At 35.4% G+C, this 16,613-nt stretch overlaps 1 protein-coding gene across 6 annotated transcripts in view; it reads right to left on the reverse strand.

Annotated features, from left to right (window-relative positions):
* The window catches only part of ANKIB1 (ankyrin repeat and IBR domain containing 1), a 139,377-nt gene that overhangs the window by 74,798 nt on the left and 47,966 nt on the right, over positions 1-16,613 (reverse strand). For 4 of the 6 annotated variants that reach the window (XM_068550681.1, XM_068550682.1, XM_068550679.1 and 1 more), the window contains exon 2: positions 14,225-14,502. The exons of 1 other annotated variant lie outside the window; for it this stretch is intronic. In XM_068550681.1, the coding sequence (XP_068406782.1) occupies positions 14,225-14,412 (188 nt within the window). In that variant the 5' untranslated portion in view covers positions 14,413-14,502. Of the gene's footprint in view, positions 1-14,224; positions 14,503-16,613 lie in introns of those variants that run through there. One more of the 6 variants, XM_068550683.1, reaches the window with a different exon arrangement.

Raw genomic sequence — 16,613 nt, forward strand, 5'->3', positions numbered from 1 at the left:
TTCCAAGGAAGCACAAGAAGTTATCCTGTAAAATCTAAGGATTAAGCACTCTAATTCCCCATTTTATACATGACTTTCCTAAGAAGCGACAACTAATGAACTGTATATCCAAACTAGAACATGCTGACTCCAAAGTCTAAACAGTCTTTTCACTACATTAAGTAGTAACTATTTATGAATATAAATTTAGATTCCCATGAACTATTTATGAATATGGATTTAGTTTCCCATGAAAGAAACACTGTGATATGGTATAATGTAAACTAGGTTCAGAGAGATACAGATGAAAACTAGCTCTTAAACTGTAAACTACCCTTCTTTTACTATACTATTCTGCCTAAGAAGAGGGGAAAGTTATGCCTACTGTTGCAGGTACCATAAAGCTAAAGGAAATGAGGATAAAATCAAGGCCTTATTGCAAATGGGTAATTTACTTTATGGGAACTAAAGTATTTTGTCTCTGGCTAGGTATATCCCTTTGTATACCCATATATGTCATGTGTCAGGAATCTAGGCAAGCTATGCTGAAGGGTCTATACTGAAGGTAGCAGGCAGGTATACCAGATTACATGAGGCAGCGTGAGAAAATAATGGCCATCAATTTGTTAGAAAGTTTAGCAAGGTTACATACGGTGAAATAACTGAAGCTATCTAAAACACAAATAGTTAAAACAGAGTTGGTATTTTACTTAATGATGATGCGTAAATGCTATTTATCCTTATTCTACATGACACAGTGTTAAGAAGAGTAATTTAATTCCAAAATCAACTAATCATTTAAAATAATAATGATTTGTGATTTTCTCTGTACTACCTAAATAAATTTTGAAAAACAAAAGATACACAGATTAAAGAAATGAGAGTTGCTTATTCTTAGGAAAGGAGAGCAATAAAGTAATTTCTGATTCTATTATAGGATATTAAAGGCTTTAATAAAGAAATTATGAGCCACTGATCTCCAAACAATTAAGAAAAAAGAAAACACCAGAGACAGCCTGTCTAAAGTCGTATTAAGCCCACAGACACCCCAAAACACAACACTTGACGCGGCCCTGCCCAACAGAGGGACAAGATCCAGCTCCGCCCACCAGAACACAGTCCCTCCCACCAGGAAGCCTACACAAGCCACTGGACCAACCTTGCCCACTGGGGACAGACACCAGAAGCAAGAGGAACTACGACCCTGCAGCCTGACAAAAGGAGACAAAACACAGTAAGTTAGAAAAAATGAGAAGACAGAGAAATATGTTGCAGACAAAAGAGCAAGATAAAAAACCACAACCAAGTGAATGAAGAAGAAATAGGCAAGCTACCTGAAAAAGAATTCAGAGTAATGATAGCAATGATGATCCAAAATCTTGGAAATAGAATGGAAAAAATACAAGAAATGTTTAACAAGGATCTAGAAGAACTAAAGAACAAACAAACAGTGATGGACAACACAATAAATGAAATTAAAAATACACTAGAAGAAATCTACAGCAGAATAACTGAGGCGGAAGAACGGATAAGTGACCTGGAAGATAAAATAGTGGAAATAACTACTGCAGAGCAGAATAAAGAAAAAAGAATGAAAAGAATTGAAGACAGTCACAGGGACCTCTGGGACAACATTAAATGCACCAACATTTGAATTATAGGGGTCCCAGAAGAAGAAGAGAAAGAGAAAGGGTCTGAGAAAATATTTAAAGAGATTATACTGGAAAACTTCCTTAACATGGGGAAGTAAATAGTCAATCAAGTCCATGAAGCACAGAGAGTCCCGGACAGGATAAACCCAAGGAGAAACAAGACGAGACACGATTAACCAAGCTAACAAAAATTAAATACGAAGAAAAAATACTAAAAGCAGCAAGGGAAAAGCAACAAATAACATACAAGGGAATCCCCATAAGGTTATCAGCTGATCTTTCAGCAAAAACTCTGCAGGCAAGAAGGGGGTGGCAGGATATATTTAAAGTGATGAAAGGGAAAAACCTACAGCCAAAATTACTCTACCCAGCAAGGTTCTCATTCAGATTTGACGGAGAAATCAAAAGCTTTACAGACAAGCAAAACCTAAGAGAATTCACCACCACCAGACCAGCTTTGCAACAAACGCTAAAAGAACTTCTCTAGGTAGGAAACACAAGAGAAGAAAAAGACCTACAAAAACAAACCCAAAACAATTAAGAAAATGGTAATAGAAACATACATATCGATAATTACCTTACATGTAAATGGATTAAATGCTCCAATCAAAAGACACTGACTGGATAACTGGATACAAAAACAAGACCCACATATATGTTGTCTACAGGAGACCCACTTCAGACCTAGGGACACATACAGACTGAAAGTGAGGGGACAGAAAAAGATATTCCACGCAAATGGAAATCAAAAGAAAGATGAAGTAGCAATACTCGTATCAGACAAAATAGACTTTAAAATAAAGACTAACAAGAGATAAGGAAGGACACTACATAATGATTACGGGAACAATCCAAGAAGAAGATGTAACAATTGTAAATATTTATGCAACCAACATAGGAGCACCTCAATACACCAGGCAAACCCTAACAGGCATAAAAGGGGAAATCAACAGTAACACAATAACAGTGGGGGATTTTAACACTCCACGTACACCAAAGGATAGATCATCCAGAGAGAAAAGTAATTAGGAAACACAAGCCTTAATGACACATTGGACCAGATAAACTTAATTGATATTTATAGGACATTCTATCCAAAAGTAGCAGAAATCACTTTCTTCTCAAGTGCACAGAAAACATTCCGCAGGATAGATCACATCTTGGGTCACAAATCAAGCCTCGGTAAATTTAAGAAAACTGAAACCATATCAAGCATCTTTTTCAACCACAACACTATGAGATTAGAAATCAATTATAGGAAAAAAACTGCAAAAAACACAAACACATGGAGGCTAAACAATATGCTACTAAACAGCCAAGGGATCATTGAAGAAATCAAAGAGGGAATAAAAAAATACCTAGAAACAAATGACAATGAAAACACAACGATCCAAAACATATGGGATGCAGCAAAAGCAGTTCTAAGGGGGAAGTTTATAGCAATACAATCCTACGTTAAGAAACAAGAAACATGTCAACTAAACAACCTAATCTTACACCTAAAGCAATTACAGAAAGAAGAACAAAAAAACCCCAAAGTTAGAAGAAGGAAAGAAATCATAAAGATCAGATAAGAAATAAATGAAAAAGAAATGAAGGAAACAATAGCAAAGATCAATAAAACTAAAAGCTGGTTCTTTGAGAAGATAAACAAAATTTATAAACCTTTAGCCAAAATCTTCAAGAAAAAAAGGGAGAACTCTAATCAATAGAATTAGAAATGAAAAAGAAGTTACAACTGACAACACAGAAATACAAAGGATCATAAGAGACTACTTCAAGCAACTATATGCCAATAAAATGGACAACCTCGAAGAAATGGACAAATTCTTAAAAAACTACAACCTTCCAAGACTGAACCAGGAAAAAATCGAAAATAGGAACAGACCAATCACAAGTACTGAAATTGAAAATGTGATTAAAAATCTTCCAACAAACAAAAGTCCAGGACCAGATGGCTTCACAGGCGAATTCTATCAAACATTTAGAGAAGAGCTAACACCCTTCCTTCTCAAATTCTTCCAAAAAAATTGCAGAGGGAGGAACACTCCCAAACTCATTCTACGAGGCCACCATCACCCTGATACCAAAACCAGACAAAGATATCACAAAAAAAGAAAATTACAGGACAATATCACTGATGAACATAGATGCAAAAATCCTCAACAAGATACTAGCAAACTGAATCCAGCAACACATTAGAAAAATCATACACCATGATCAAGTGGGATTTATCCCAGGGATGCAAAGATTCGTCAATATACTCAAATCAATCAATGTGATACACCATATTAACAAATTGAAGAATAAAAACCATATGATCATCTCAATAGATGCAGAAAAAGCTTTCAACAAAATTCAACATCCACTTATGATAAAAACTCTCCAGAAAGTGGGCATAGAGGGAACCTATCTCAACATAATAAAGGCCATATATGACAAACCCACAGCAAACATTACTCTCAATGGTAAAAAACTGAAAGCATTTCCTCTAAAATCAGCAACAAGACAAGGGTGCCCACTCTCACCACTATTATTCAACCTAGTATTGCAAGTCCTACTCACAGCAATCAGAGAAGAAAAAGAAATAAGAGGAATCCAAATTGGCAAAGAAGAAGTAAAGCTGTCACTGTTTGCAGATGACATGATACCATACAAAGAAAATCCTGAAGATGCCACCAAAAAACTACTAGAGCTAATTAATGAATTTAGTAATGCTGCAGGATACAAAATTAATACACAGAAATCTCTTGTATTCCTATATACTAACAATGAAAGATCAGAAAAAGAAATTAAGGAAACAATCCCATTTACCATTGTAACAAACAGAATAAAATACCTAGGAATAAACCTACTTAAGGAGGCAAAAGACCTGTACACAGAAAACTATAAGATAATGATGAAAGAAATCAAAGATGACACAAACAGATGGAGAGATATATCATGTTCTTGAATGGAAGAATCAACATTGTGAAAATGACTATACACACAAAGCAATCTACAGATTCAGTGCAATCCCCATCAAATTACCAATGGAATTTTTCACAGAAAAGAACAAGAAATTTTACAATTTGTATAGAAACACAAAAGACCTTGAATAGCAAAAGCAATCTTGAGGAAAAGAAATGGAGCTGGAAGAATCAGACTCCCTGACTTCAGATTATACTACAAAGCTACAATAATCAAGACAGTATGGTACTGGCACAAAAACAGAAATATAGATCAATGGTTCAGGATAGAAAGCCCAGAGATAAACCCACACACCTACAGTCACTTAATCTATGACAAAGAAGGCCAGTATATACAGTGGAGTGAAGACAGCCTCTTCAATAAGTGATGCTGGGAAAACTGGACAGCTACATGTAAAAGAATGAAATTAGAACACTCCCTAACACCATACACAAAAATAAACTCAAAATGGATTAAAGACGTAAATGAAAGGCCAGACACTATAAAACTCTTAGAGGAAAACATAGGCAGAACACTCTTTGACATAAATTGCATCAAGATCTTTTTTGATCCACCTCCTAGAATAATGAGAATAAAAACAAAAATAAAGAAATGGGACCTAATTAAACTTAAAAAGCTTTGCACAGCAAAGGAAAGCATAAACAACGCGAAAAGGCAACCCTCAGAATGGAAGAATATATTTGCAAACAAAGCAACTGACAAAGGATTAATCTCCAAATATACAAACAGCTCATGCAGCTCAATATCAAAAAAAAACCCAATCAAAAAATGGGTGGAAGGGGGCTTCCCTGGTGGCGCAGTGGTTGGGAGTCTGCCTGCCAATGCAGGGGACGTGGGTTTGAGCCCTGGTCTGGGAGGATCCCACATGCCGCGGAGCAACTAGGCCCGTGAGCCACAACTACTGGGCCTGCGCATCTTGAGCCTTGCTCCGCAACGGGAGAGGCTGTGACGGTGAGAGGCCCGCGCACCGCGATGAGGAGTGGCCCCCGCTTGCCGCGGCTGGAGAAAGCCCTCACACAGAGGCGAAGACCCAACACAGCCAAAAATAAAAAAATAAATAAATTAAAAAAAAACAAAAAACCGAAAAAACTCAACTATATGAAAAAAAAAAAAAAATGGGTGGAAGACCTAAATAGACATTTCTCCAAAGAAGACATACAGATGGCCAACAAACACAAGAAAAGATGCTCAACATCACTAATTATTTGAGAAATGCAAATCAAAACTACAATGAGGTATCAGCTGACACCGGTCAGAATGGCCATCATCAAAAAATCCACAAACAATAAATGCTGGAGAGGTTGTGGAAAAAAGGGAAGCCTCTTGCACTGTTGATGTGAATGTAAATTGATACAGTCACTATGAAGAACAGTAGGGAGATTCCTTAAAAAACTAAAAACAGAACTACCATATGACCCAGCAATCCCATTACAGGGCATAGACACATGCACCCCCAATGTTCATTGCAGCACTATTTACAATAGCCAGGACATGGAAGCAACCTAAATGTTCATCAACAGAGGAATGAATAACGAAAATGTGGTACATATATACAATGGAATATTACCCAGCCATAAAAAGGAACGAAACTGGGTCATTTGTAGAGACATGGATGGACCTAGAGATTCATACAGAGTGAAGTAAGTCAGAAAGAGAAAAACAAATATTGTGTATTAAAGCATATATGTGGAATCTGAAAAAATTGGTTTAGACAATCTTATATACAAAGCAGAAATAGAGACATAGACATAGAGAACAAACATATGGATACTAAAGGGATAAGGGGGGTTGGGATGAACTGGGAGACTGGGATTGACATATATACACTATTGATACTATGTATAAAATAGATAACTAATGAGAAACTACTATATAGCCCAGGGAACTCTATTCAGTGCTGTGTGGTACCTAAATGGGAAGGAAATTCAAAAAAGAGAGGATATATGTATACGTATTGCTGATTCACGTTGTTGTACAGTAGAAACTAACACAACACTGTAAAGCAACTATACCCCAATAAAAATTAAAAGAAAACACCAAACACTTTAGGCTGAAGTTGAAAGTTAAGTATAAAGGAAAACTGTAAGTGTTAAGTATATGGCTAAATCATGAAAACAGTAATTAAAAGAGCATATACAGTCACCTTTTCTTTAGGTCTTTAAATACTCATTCAATAGAATGATAACCAGAGGATGGAGACAGATATATTCCTTCTTAGAGGAACCAGGGATATTGATCAGACCAGCAATTTTTAAACTTTTTGGTAGTAGACTTTTACAACTTTTACAACTTTAAAACTTACTGAAGATTCCTATTGGGAGATTGGGAATGACATATACACACTACTATATATAAAATAGATAACTAATAAGGACCTACTGTATATTACAGGGAACTCTACTCAATACTCTGTAATGTGAAAAGAATCTAATAAAGAGTGGATATATGTGCACGTATAACTGATTCACTTTGCTGTACAGCAGAAACACAACATTGTAAATCAACTATACTCCAATAAAAATTTAAAAATGAAAAGATTCCTAAGAACCTTTGTTTATGTGAGTTATATAGATATTCATATTAAAAATTAAAATATTTAAAAACATTAATTAAAAAAATAAACTCATTACATATTTAACATTCCTAATATCATTACATAGTTAACATTCTTAATATCTTAAAATGAAAAAATATATATTTTTTGAAAATTAAGTGAGCACAATGGCATTGTTTTACATATTTACAAATTTTATTTAATGTCTGGCTAATAGAAGACAGACAGATTCTCATAGCATTCAGTCTGTTGTGATGTGTGTCATTTGGGTTCAAGCATATGAAAAAAATCCAGCCTTATATAATCACAAAAGGGAGAAGTATTTTAAAATGGCCTTTTCAAATAATTGTGAATAGTCATATTTGATACTATGCTAAAAATTCAACTGGTCATTTCTTAAAGATTACTTGCAATATAAAATACGATATCTTATGAAATGAACTTTTGTACTCTGTTACATTAAAATCCATTGGTCTACCTTGCATTTTGAATAAATCTTTTACCCATGCATAATTGTAAAAAACCATATACCGATCTTCTGAAAAATACTAATTCAGTGAGTTATGCAGAGCTTCTAGATTTTTGTCACATTTCATTATACAATATTTTAAAAAATCATATTAATTTATATCACCACCAATCTTATTCAGAAAAGTCCCTAAGTAATGGGAAGCTATCAAGCTGAAGGCAGCAAATACAAGTTTTCAAAATTCCAATATTCACTTGAAAACTCAAATTTTATCATTAGCAACAAATACTGTTAGTTTTTCCTTGAATTGATAGGCTCACTTATTTAATACATTTTCAAGAAAAATGTCAGCCAGCCAGTATCCCAGTCTGAATGTTGTTGCACGAAAAAATAAGTAGTTCAACTCATACCTCAAACAAAAGTACAAGTGCTCTTTCTCAAACCTATCATCATACAACAGCAGAAGTGATTTATGCATTCTTCACATTTGTCACATAGAATATTAAAAAGATGTGTACTCGAGGATGGAGATTAAATAAAATTAGTAATTTTACTGCTTCATTGAGGACATTTTAAGTGAAACTGTTTAGTTGTTTTTTTTTTTCTTTTAAAACAGCAAAGAGCCCGGCAGAGAGGAATACAATTACTAGTAAGGTTTGGTGCCACTTCCTCGATTCATCTAAAGGCATCAGCAGTTTTATCCTCTATTTTTTACACTATAACTGCAAATGTCAACGCAGTGAAAAAAAGGTAAATAACATCTTAAAATTAGTATAAAAATAGTTTTGACCTACTGCACTTCCTTGAAAGAGTCTCAGGATCTAGGAGTCCTCAGAACACACTTTAAGACTCACTGGATTAGCTATGGAAACAACCTAAATGTACATCAACAGATGAGTGGATAAAGAAGATGTGGTACATACATACAATGAAATACTACTTAGCCATATAAAAGAATGAAACAATGCCATATGCAGAAACATGGATGGACCTAGAGATTATCATACTAAGTAAGTAAGTCAGAAAGACAAAGACAAATACCATATGATATCATGATATGTGGAATCTAAAATATGACACAAATTAACCTATCTAGGAAACAGAAACAAAATCAGGGACACAGAGAATAGACTGGTGGTTGCCAAGGGGGCGGGGGGTAGGAGAGGATAGGAGTGGGAGTTTGGGATTATCAGATGCAAATTGGTATATAAAGAATGGATAGGGCTTCCCTGGTGGCGCAGTGGTTGAGAGTCTGCCTGCCAATGCAGGGGACACGGGTTCGAGCCCTGGTCTGGGAAGATCCCACATGCCGAGGAGTGGCTAAGCCCGAGGACCACAACTACTGAGCCTGCGCGTCTGGAGCCTGTGCTCCACAACAGGGGAGGCCGCGACAGTGAGAGGCCTGCACACCACGATGAAGAGTGGCCCCCGCTCGCCACAGCTGGAGAGAGCCCTCGCACAGAAACGAAGACCCAACACAGCCAAAAATAAATAAATAAATTTATTAAAAAAAAAAAAAAAAAAAAAGAATGGGTAAACAACAAGGTCTTACTGTACACTACAGGGAACTATATTCAATATCCTGTGATAAGCCATAATGGAAAAGAATAAGAAAAAGAATGTGTGTATATATATATATATATATATATATATATATACATACACATAACTGAATCACTTTGCTGTACAGCAGAAATTAATACAACATTGTAAATCAACTACACTTGAATAAAATAAATTTAAAAAAAGACTCATTGGATTAGATAACTTTCGTATATGTTTTCTAATTTCATAAAGTATATTTTAAATTATAAATGGTTAGAATATATTTTGCTACTTGATTTCTTTTATGTTAAGATATATATATTACCTTAGTAATAATAATATTTAAATATATTTTACCTTGGTATTCTAAGCAAGTTTTAATTAATCACGTAACAAGACTTGATATTAAATATTATTATAGTGTTCAATACTTGGAAGCTAAAGCAACGGTTTTGTAATTTCACTGAAAATGTTAAACTCAAAAAAAGAAAGTCTTAATAGATTAAGTAATCAAGAGTTAATCTATTGAGAGCATTACTAACTGTGTAGCAGTGTATTTGTAATATTTACAATCTAGTCAAAGAGATGAGTTTAATGACAATTGGATGGTTTAAAATCTAAGTTGTAGGAATTTCAGAGAACAGAAAGATTACTGCAGGTCAGAATAGTTGGTAATGAATTCATGAAAAGACAGAAACCAAGTGAGGTCTTAAAGGACAAGTAATTAGAGAAGAAAGAAGACATTTCAGAATCAAGGACTAACAGGAATAAAGCTAAGGGGGTGGCATTTTTAAAAGTGGGGAAACCAAGAGGGAGGGTAACCAGTTTGACTGATATGATCATGTTAGAGAACAATGAGAGATTAGGCTGACTCAGTAGACTTAGGGCAGAGAAAAGTTGGCTTCAGAAGCCAAATATAATAAGGCAGATAGTAGTGTAGTTACAGGTTTCTCATGATAGAACATTGAAAAGGCTATACTTTTAGCAAGATTAACCTGGACATGAGATTATAGGAGGAAAAGACTTGCAAAAAGATCATTTAGGAGTCAGGTATTTTCAGTATTGGAAGAAGGGGTTGGGAAGAGTGAACAAAGCTTGGGGCAACGGGAATGCAAAGAAGAGAATCCAAGAGATAAGACTTAGTGAACTTTGCATTAGTAGGAGATTAGGTAAAGGAAGAGTAAGGAGAAAGTCAAGGATGATTGGAAGTTATTTAGGGTTACAGACGTGAGAAGTAATAATATTATATGCTAGGCATCATGAGACATATGACACATTAATTGTCCCACAAGTCTTACGTGTATCTATTTTACAGACAGGGAAACTTAAGTCCAGAGTGACTAATTTGTTTTGCTAATAAGTGTTTTAGGCAGCCCTGACATATAGGCTTATCTGACTATAGAGATAAGAGGCTATCACAGTGTTGAAAAGCCTAAAGCTTATAGTCATCTACCTGGGCAATTAGCTTTGCCACTTACAAGCTGCAGAGTTCTAACAAGTTGCTTAATCTTTCTGTGCTTCAGTTTTCTCACCTCTGAAATGCAGATGATTAACCACCTCATAGAGCTGTAATGAGGATTAAGTGAGACAATGCACGTAGAGCACTGTTAATAGTGCCTAGAAAATAGTAAGGCCTCACCATCACCCTGATAGCAACACCAGACAAAGATACTACAAAGAAAGAAAATTACAGACCAGTATCACTGATGAATATAGATGCAAAAATCCTCAACAAAATACTAGCAAACAGAATCCAACAACACATTAAAAGGATCATACACCATGATCAAGTGGTATTTATCCCAGGGATACAAGGATTCTTCAGTATACGCAAATCAATCAATGTGATACACCATATTAACAAATTGAAGAATAAAAACCATATGATCATCTCAATAGATGCAGAAAAAGCTTTTGACAAAATTCAACACCAATTTATGATAAAAACTCTCCAGAAAGTGGGCATAGAGGGAACCTACCTCAACATAATAAAGGATATATATGACAAACCCACAGCAAACATCATTCTCAATGGTGAAAAACTGAAAACATTTCCTCTAAGATCAGGAACAAGACAAGGATGTCCACTCTCACCACTATTATTCAACATAGTTTTAGAAGTCCTAGCCACGGCAATCAGAGAAGAAAAAGAAATAAAAGGAATACAAATTGGAAAAGAAGAAGTAAAACTGTCATTGTTTGCAGATGACATGATACTATACATAGAGAATCCTAAAAATGCCACCAGAAAACTACTAGAGATAATCAATGAATTTGGTAAAGTTGCAGGATACAAAATGAATGCACAGAAATCTCTTGCATTCCTATACACTAATGATGAAAAATCTGAAAGAGAAATTATGGAAACACTCCCATTTACCATTGCAACAAAAAGAATAAAATACCTAGGAATAAACCTACCTAGGGAGACAAAAGACCTGTATGCAGAAAACTATAAGACACTGATGAAAGAAATTAAAGATGATACCAACAGATGGAGAGATATACCATGTTCTTGGATTGGAAGAATCAATATTGTGAAAATGACTATACTACCCAAAGCACTCTACAGATTCAATGCAATCCCTATCAAATTACCAATGGCAGCTTTTACGGAACCAGAACAAAAAATCTTAAAATTTGTATGGAGACAGAAAAGACCCCGAATAGCCAAAGCAGTCTTGAGGGAAAAAAACGGAGCTGGAGGAATCAGACTCCCTGACTTCAGACTATACTACAAAGCTACAGTAATCAAGACAATATGATACTGGCACAAAAACAGAAATATAGATCAATGGAACAAGATAGAAAGCCCAGAGATAAACCCACGCACCTATGGTCAACTAATCTATGACAAAGGACGCAAGGATATACAATGGAGAAAAGACAGTCTCTTCAATAAGTGGTGCTGGGAAAACTGGACAGCTACATGTAAAAGAATGAAATTAGAACACTCCCTAACACCATACACAAAAATAAACTCAAAATGGATTAGAGACCTAAATGTAAGACCAGACACTATAAAACTCTTAGAGGAAAACATAGGAAGAACACTCTTTGACATAAATCACAGCAAGATCCTTTTTGATCCACCTCCTAGCGAAATAAAAACAAAAACAAAACAAAACAAAACAAAAAATCAAAAAAAAGAAAACAGCAAGGCCTCAATGTGTTTGCCATTATTTTATTAGTACAATATGTTAGTGTCATTAACATAGGGAAGACCCAGTTTTGGAAGAAAAAATATAACAAGATGAGTTGGAGGTGGCTTCTAAATGGGTATTTTACAAGAAATGAAAATAAAAGATAAATGCAAAAAGGAGAGGTTATAGAAATACCTGTTTTTAAGTCAAGAAATACCCATTTTATTTTTAAGAGGTTACAAAAATGCCTACTTGATAGTCATAGGCCTGGATAACCTAAATTATTTATGGAATTTTTCTCATTCACAAATCCTGATCATAAAGATATTTCCTGTGCAATGATTTTATAAAATTTCTACTTACTTTGTGTAAGATACTATGCTACATGCTAGAAGTGTAAAGAAGGTCCTTTAAAAAAGCTGTAATTTAGGTAGGCAAAGAGAAGATACACAAAATTATAAAATACAATGACATAGTGTATACCAAACAAGTAATACAAACAAACAAAAAAGAACCATAGAAGTTCAAAAAAAAGACTGAAGTTCCTATGGGTTGTGACAGGCTAAGAAGATAGATAAAGTGTGCCTAGGACCTTGAAGGAAGGCTAAAATTTAGGTAAGAAAGAGAAAGCTGAGAGGAGTGGGATACTCCTGGCAGAAAGAGCACAATGAACATGGCAGACAGAACACACATGGCATGATTCAGGGATACCAAAAAGAGCAGCTTATTTTGAATGACAAATTTGTATAAAAAGAAATAGAGAAAGGATTGAAAAGTTTTTTGTCAAGTTCTAAACTGCTCAGGACACTGGTTTAAGAATTATATTTCACTGCATAAGCAAAGAAGTGTTCCTTTCTCTTCTAGCATCAGACTTCCATAACTACATAATCTACTTCTAAAAAGACTAAATTTGTTTCGGAACTACTTTTCTATCTTTTGCTTCTTTCATCTTATAAGCTAGCAAACACCATGTAATTAGGAGAATCTTCACATATTTGCTGCCACTAATGCTTTCTTGTTGAAGAGAGATTTTTTTAAGTTTCTTAGTATTTTCAGTTTCAAGGAAATGTTTTGCTTTTAGAAAAGTTTTTTCAAGTAGCTGAACCCCATTAAAAGAAGGAAACTCAAATCTGATCACGAATAGGTAAGGTAAACACATTAGTTTTTCAACTTAAATTACCTAGGGCACAATTCCCTGCAATTTTTTGAGAGTTGATAAGTACTTTTCTAGAATTGAAATGTTGAAAATTAAACACTACACTATTATAAAAAGTTCATACTATGAAACATACTGAGGATCAAAATGTATTTACAGTAAAAAGAATATGTGGGGCTTCCCTGGTGGCGCAGTGGTTGGGATTCTGCCTGCCAATACAGGGGACACGGGTTCAAGCCCTGGTCCGGGAGGATCCCACATGCCGCGGAGCAGCTGGGCCCGTGTGCCACAGCTACTGAGCCTGCGCTCTGGAGCCCGCGAGCCAGAACTACTGAGTCCGTGAACCACAACTACTGAAGCCCGTGTGCCTAGAGCCCGTGCTCTGCAATGGGAGAAGCCACCGCAATGAGAGGCCCGTGCAACTGCAACGAAGAGTAGCCTCCGGAGCGGCTGCAACTAGAGAAAGCCTGCGCGCAGCAACAAAGACCTAACCCAGCCAAAAATAAATAAATAAAATAAATAAATTAAAAAAAAAAAAAAAAGAATATGTGAACTAACCTCACTACTGAAACTTTCAGTCTAATTTAGGCATAATAAAAAATCATACTTAATAATTTAGGCATATTCAATTCTAGAAAGTTTAATTCACTACAATACCACATAACATGCACACATGTATGCATATATTTTCTAAAGATCAGGGTTTTTTTTTCCCTTTCTCTAATTTGTTATCAATTGGTTTACAGTAATACTTACCCTAATATTCTATTCATTCCATGTCTAGCAGCATAGTGTAATGGCGTATTGTGCTGGTAGGGCTCCCCGTAAGATGTATTTGGATCAAGGGATTCTTTTAGCTGAGGGTTGTTTTCATATATTTGGCAGGCCAGGTTTTCATCACCATTGATGAGTGCTTTACGGAATTTGGTGGTTGTATTTCCCATGTTTTGTTTTGTTTTTTTCTGATAGGCAGTGGCACTTTTTCCTTACCCCTTCAGCCACTTCTTGAATGCTTCTGCAACATGTTTCACATTCTAATGGAGGAAAAAATTATTAAATTAGATTGTGAAAAAGTAATTATGAAGTATCCTAAAGAAACAGTATCATAATTAGGAACACTGATAAAATCTAGGAAGCATATGTAAGAGAAAAACTATATTAAATTTACCAAATTTATCTTGATAGCCAAAAAGTCTCAAATTTTTAATGTTGCCCAAATTAACCTGATAAACAGTAACATTTTTCCACTCAGAAACTGATAAGGTTTCACAGGCTGCACTTTATACTATAAAAGTTACCTGCATATATGTGCTTTTCAATTTTCTCCTTCACATAGGCAGGAAATGAGCTTGATTAAAATCTATGGTTGAATACACTTAAATCCCTGTATAAATTATGAATAAATCTGACTCAGCCAATTTGTAGGATAGTGAAAAATGTAGGAAATTTTGCTCATATAAGAACTCCAGAGAAGCAAGAAGAATTACAATCCTGCAGCCTGTGAAACAAAAACCACATTCACATAAAGATAGACAAGATGAAAAGGCAGAGGGCTATGTACCAGATGAAGGAACAAGATAAAACCACACAAAAAAAGTAAATGAAGTGGAGATAGGCAACCTTCCAGAAAAAGAATTCAGAATAATGATAGTGAAGATGATCCAGGACCTCGGAAAAAGAATGGAGGCAAAGATCGAGAAGATGCAAGAAATGTTTAACAAAGACCTAGAAGAATTAAAGAACAAACAAACAGAGATGAACAATACAATAACTGAAATGAAAACTACACTAGAAGGAATCAATAGCAGAATACTGAGGCAGAAGAACGGATAAGTGACCTGGAAGACACAATGGTGGAATTCACTGCTGCAGAACACAATAAAGAAAAAAGAATGAAAAGAAATGAAGACAGCCTAAGAGACCTCTGGGACAACATTAAACGCAACAACATTCGCATTATAGGGGTCCCAGAAGGAGAAGAGCGAGAGAAAGGACCAGAGAAAATATTTGGAGAGATTATAGACAAAAACTTCCCTAACATGGGAAAGGAAATAGCCACCCAAGTCCAGGAAGCGCAGAGAGCCTAATACAGTATACACCCAAGGAGAAACATGCCGAGACACATAGTAATCAAACTGGCAAAAATTAAAGACAAAAAAAGATTATTAAAAGCAGCAAGGGAAAAACGACAAATAACATACAAGGGAACTCCCATAAGGTTAACAGCTGATTTCTCAGCAGAAACTCTACAAGCCAGAAGGGAGTGGCATGATATACTTAAAGTGATGAAGGGGAAGAACCTACAACCAAGATTACTCTACCCAGCAAGGATCTCATTCAGATTCCATGGAGAAATCAAAAGCTTTACAGACAAGCAAAAGCTAACAGAATTCAGCCCCACCAAACCAGCTCTACAACAAATGCTAAAGGAACTTCTCTAAGTGGGAAACACAAGAGAAGAAAAGGACCTACAAAAACAAACCCAAAACAATTAACAAAATGGTCATAGGAACATACATATCGATAATTACCTTAAACATGAATGGATTAAATGCTTCAACCAAAAGACACAGGCTTGCTGAATGGATACAAAAACAAGACCCATATATATACTGTCTACAAGAGACCCACTTCAGACATAGGGACACATTCAGACTGAAAGTGAGGGGATGGAAAAAGATATTCCATGTAAATGGAAATCAAAAGAAAGCTGGAGTAGCTATACTCGTATCAGATAAAATAGACTTTAAAATAAAGAATGTTACAAGAGATAAGGAAGGACACTACATAATGATCAGGGGATCAATCCAAGAAAAAGATATAGCAATTATAAATATATATGCACCCAACATAGGAGCACCTCAATACATAAGGCAACTGCTAACAGTTCTAAAAGTCAAAATCGACAGTAACACAATAATAGTGGGGGACTTTAACACCTCACTTACAGCAATGGACAGATCATCCAAAATGAAAATAAATAAGGAAACAGAAGCTTTAAATGACACAATAGACCAGATAGATTTAATTGATATTTATAGGACATTCCATCCAGAAACAGCAGATTACACTTTCTTCTCAAGTGCACATGGAACACTCTCCAGGATAGATCACACCTTGGGTCACAAATCAAGCCTCAGTACAT

The sequence above is a fragment of the Eschrichtius robustus genome, chromosome 8 (assembly GCF_028021215.1).
Source record: "Eschrichtius robustus isolate mEscRob2 chromosome 8, mEscRob2.pri, whole genome shotgun sequence".
Lineage (NCBI taxonomy): Eukaryota > Metazoa > Chordata > Mammalia > Artiodactyla > Eschrichtiidae > Eschrichtius > Eschrichtius robustus.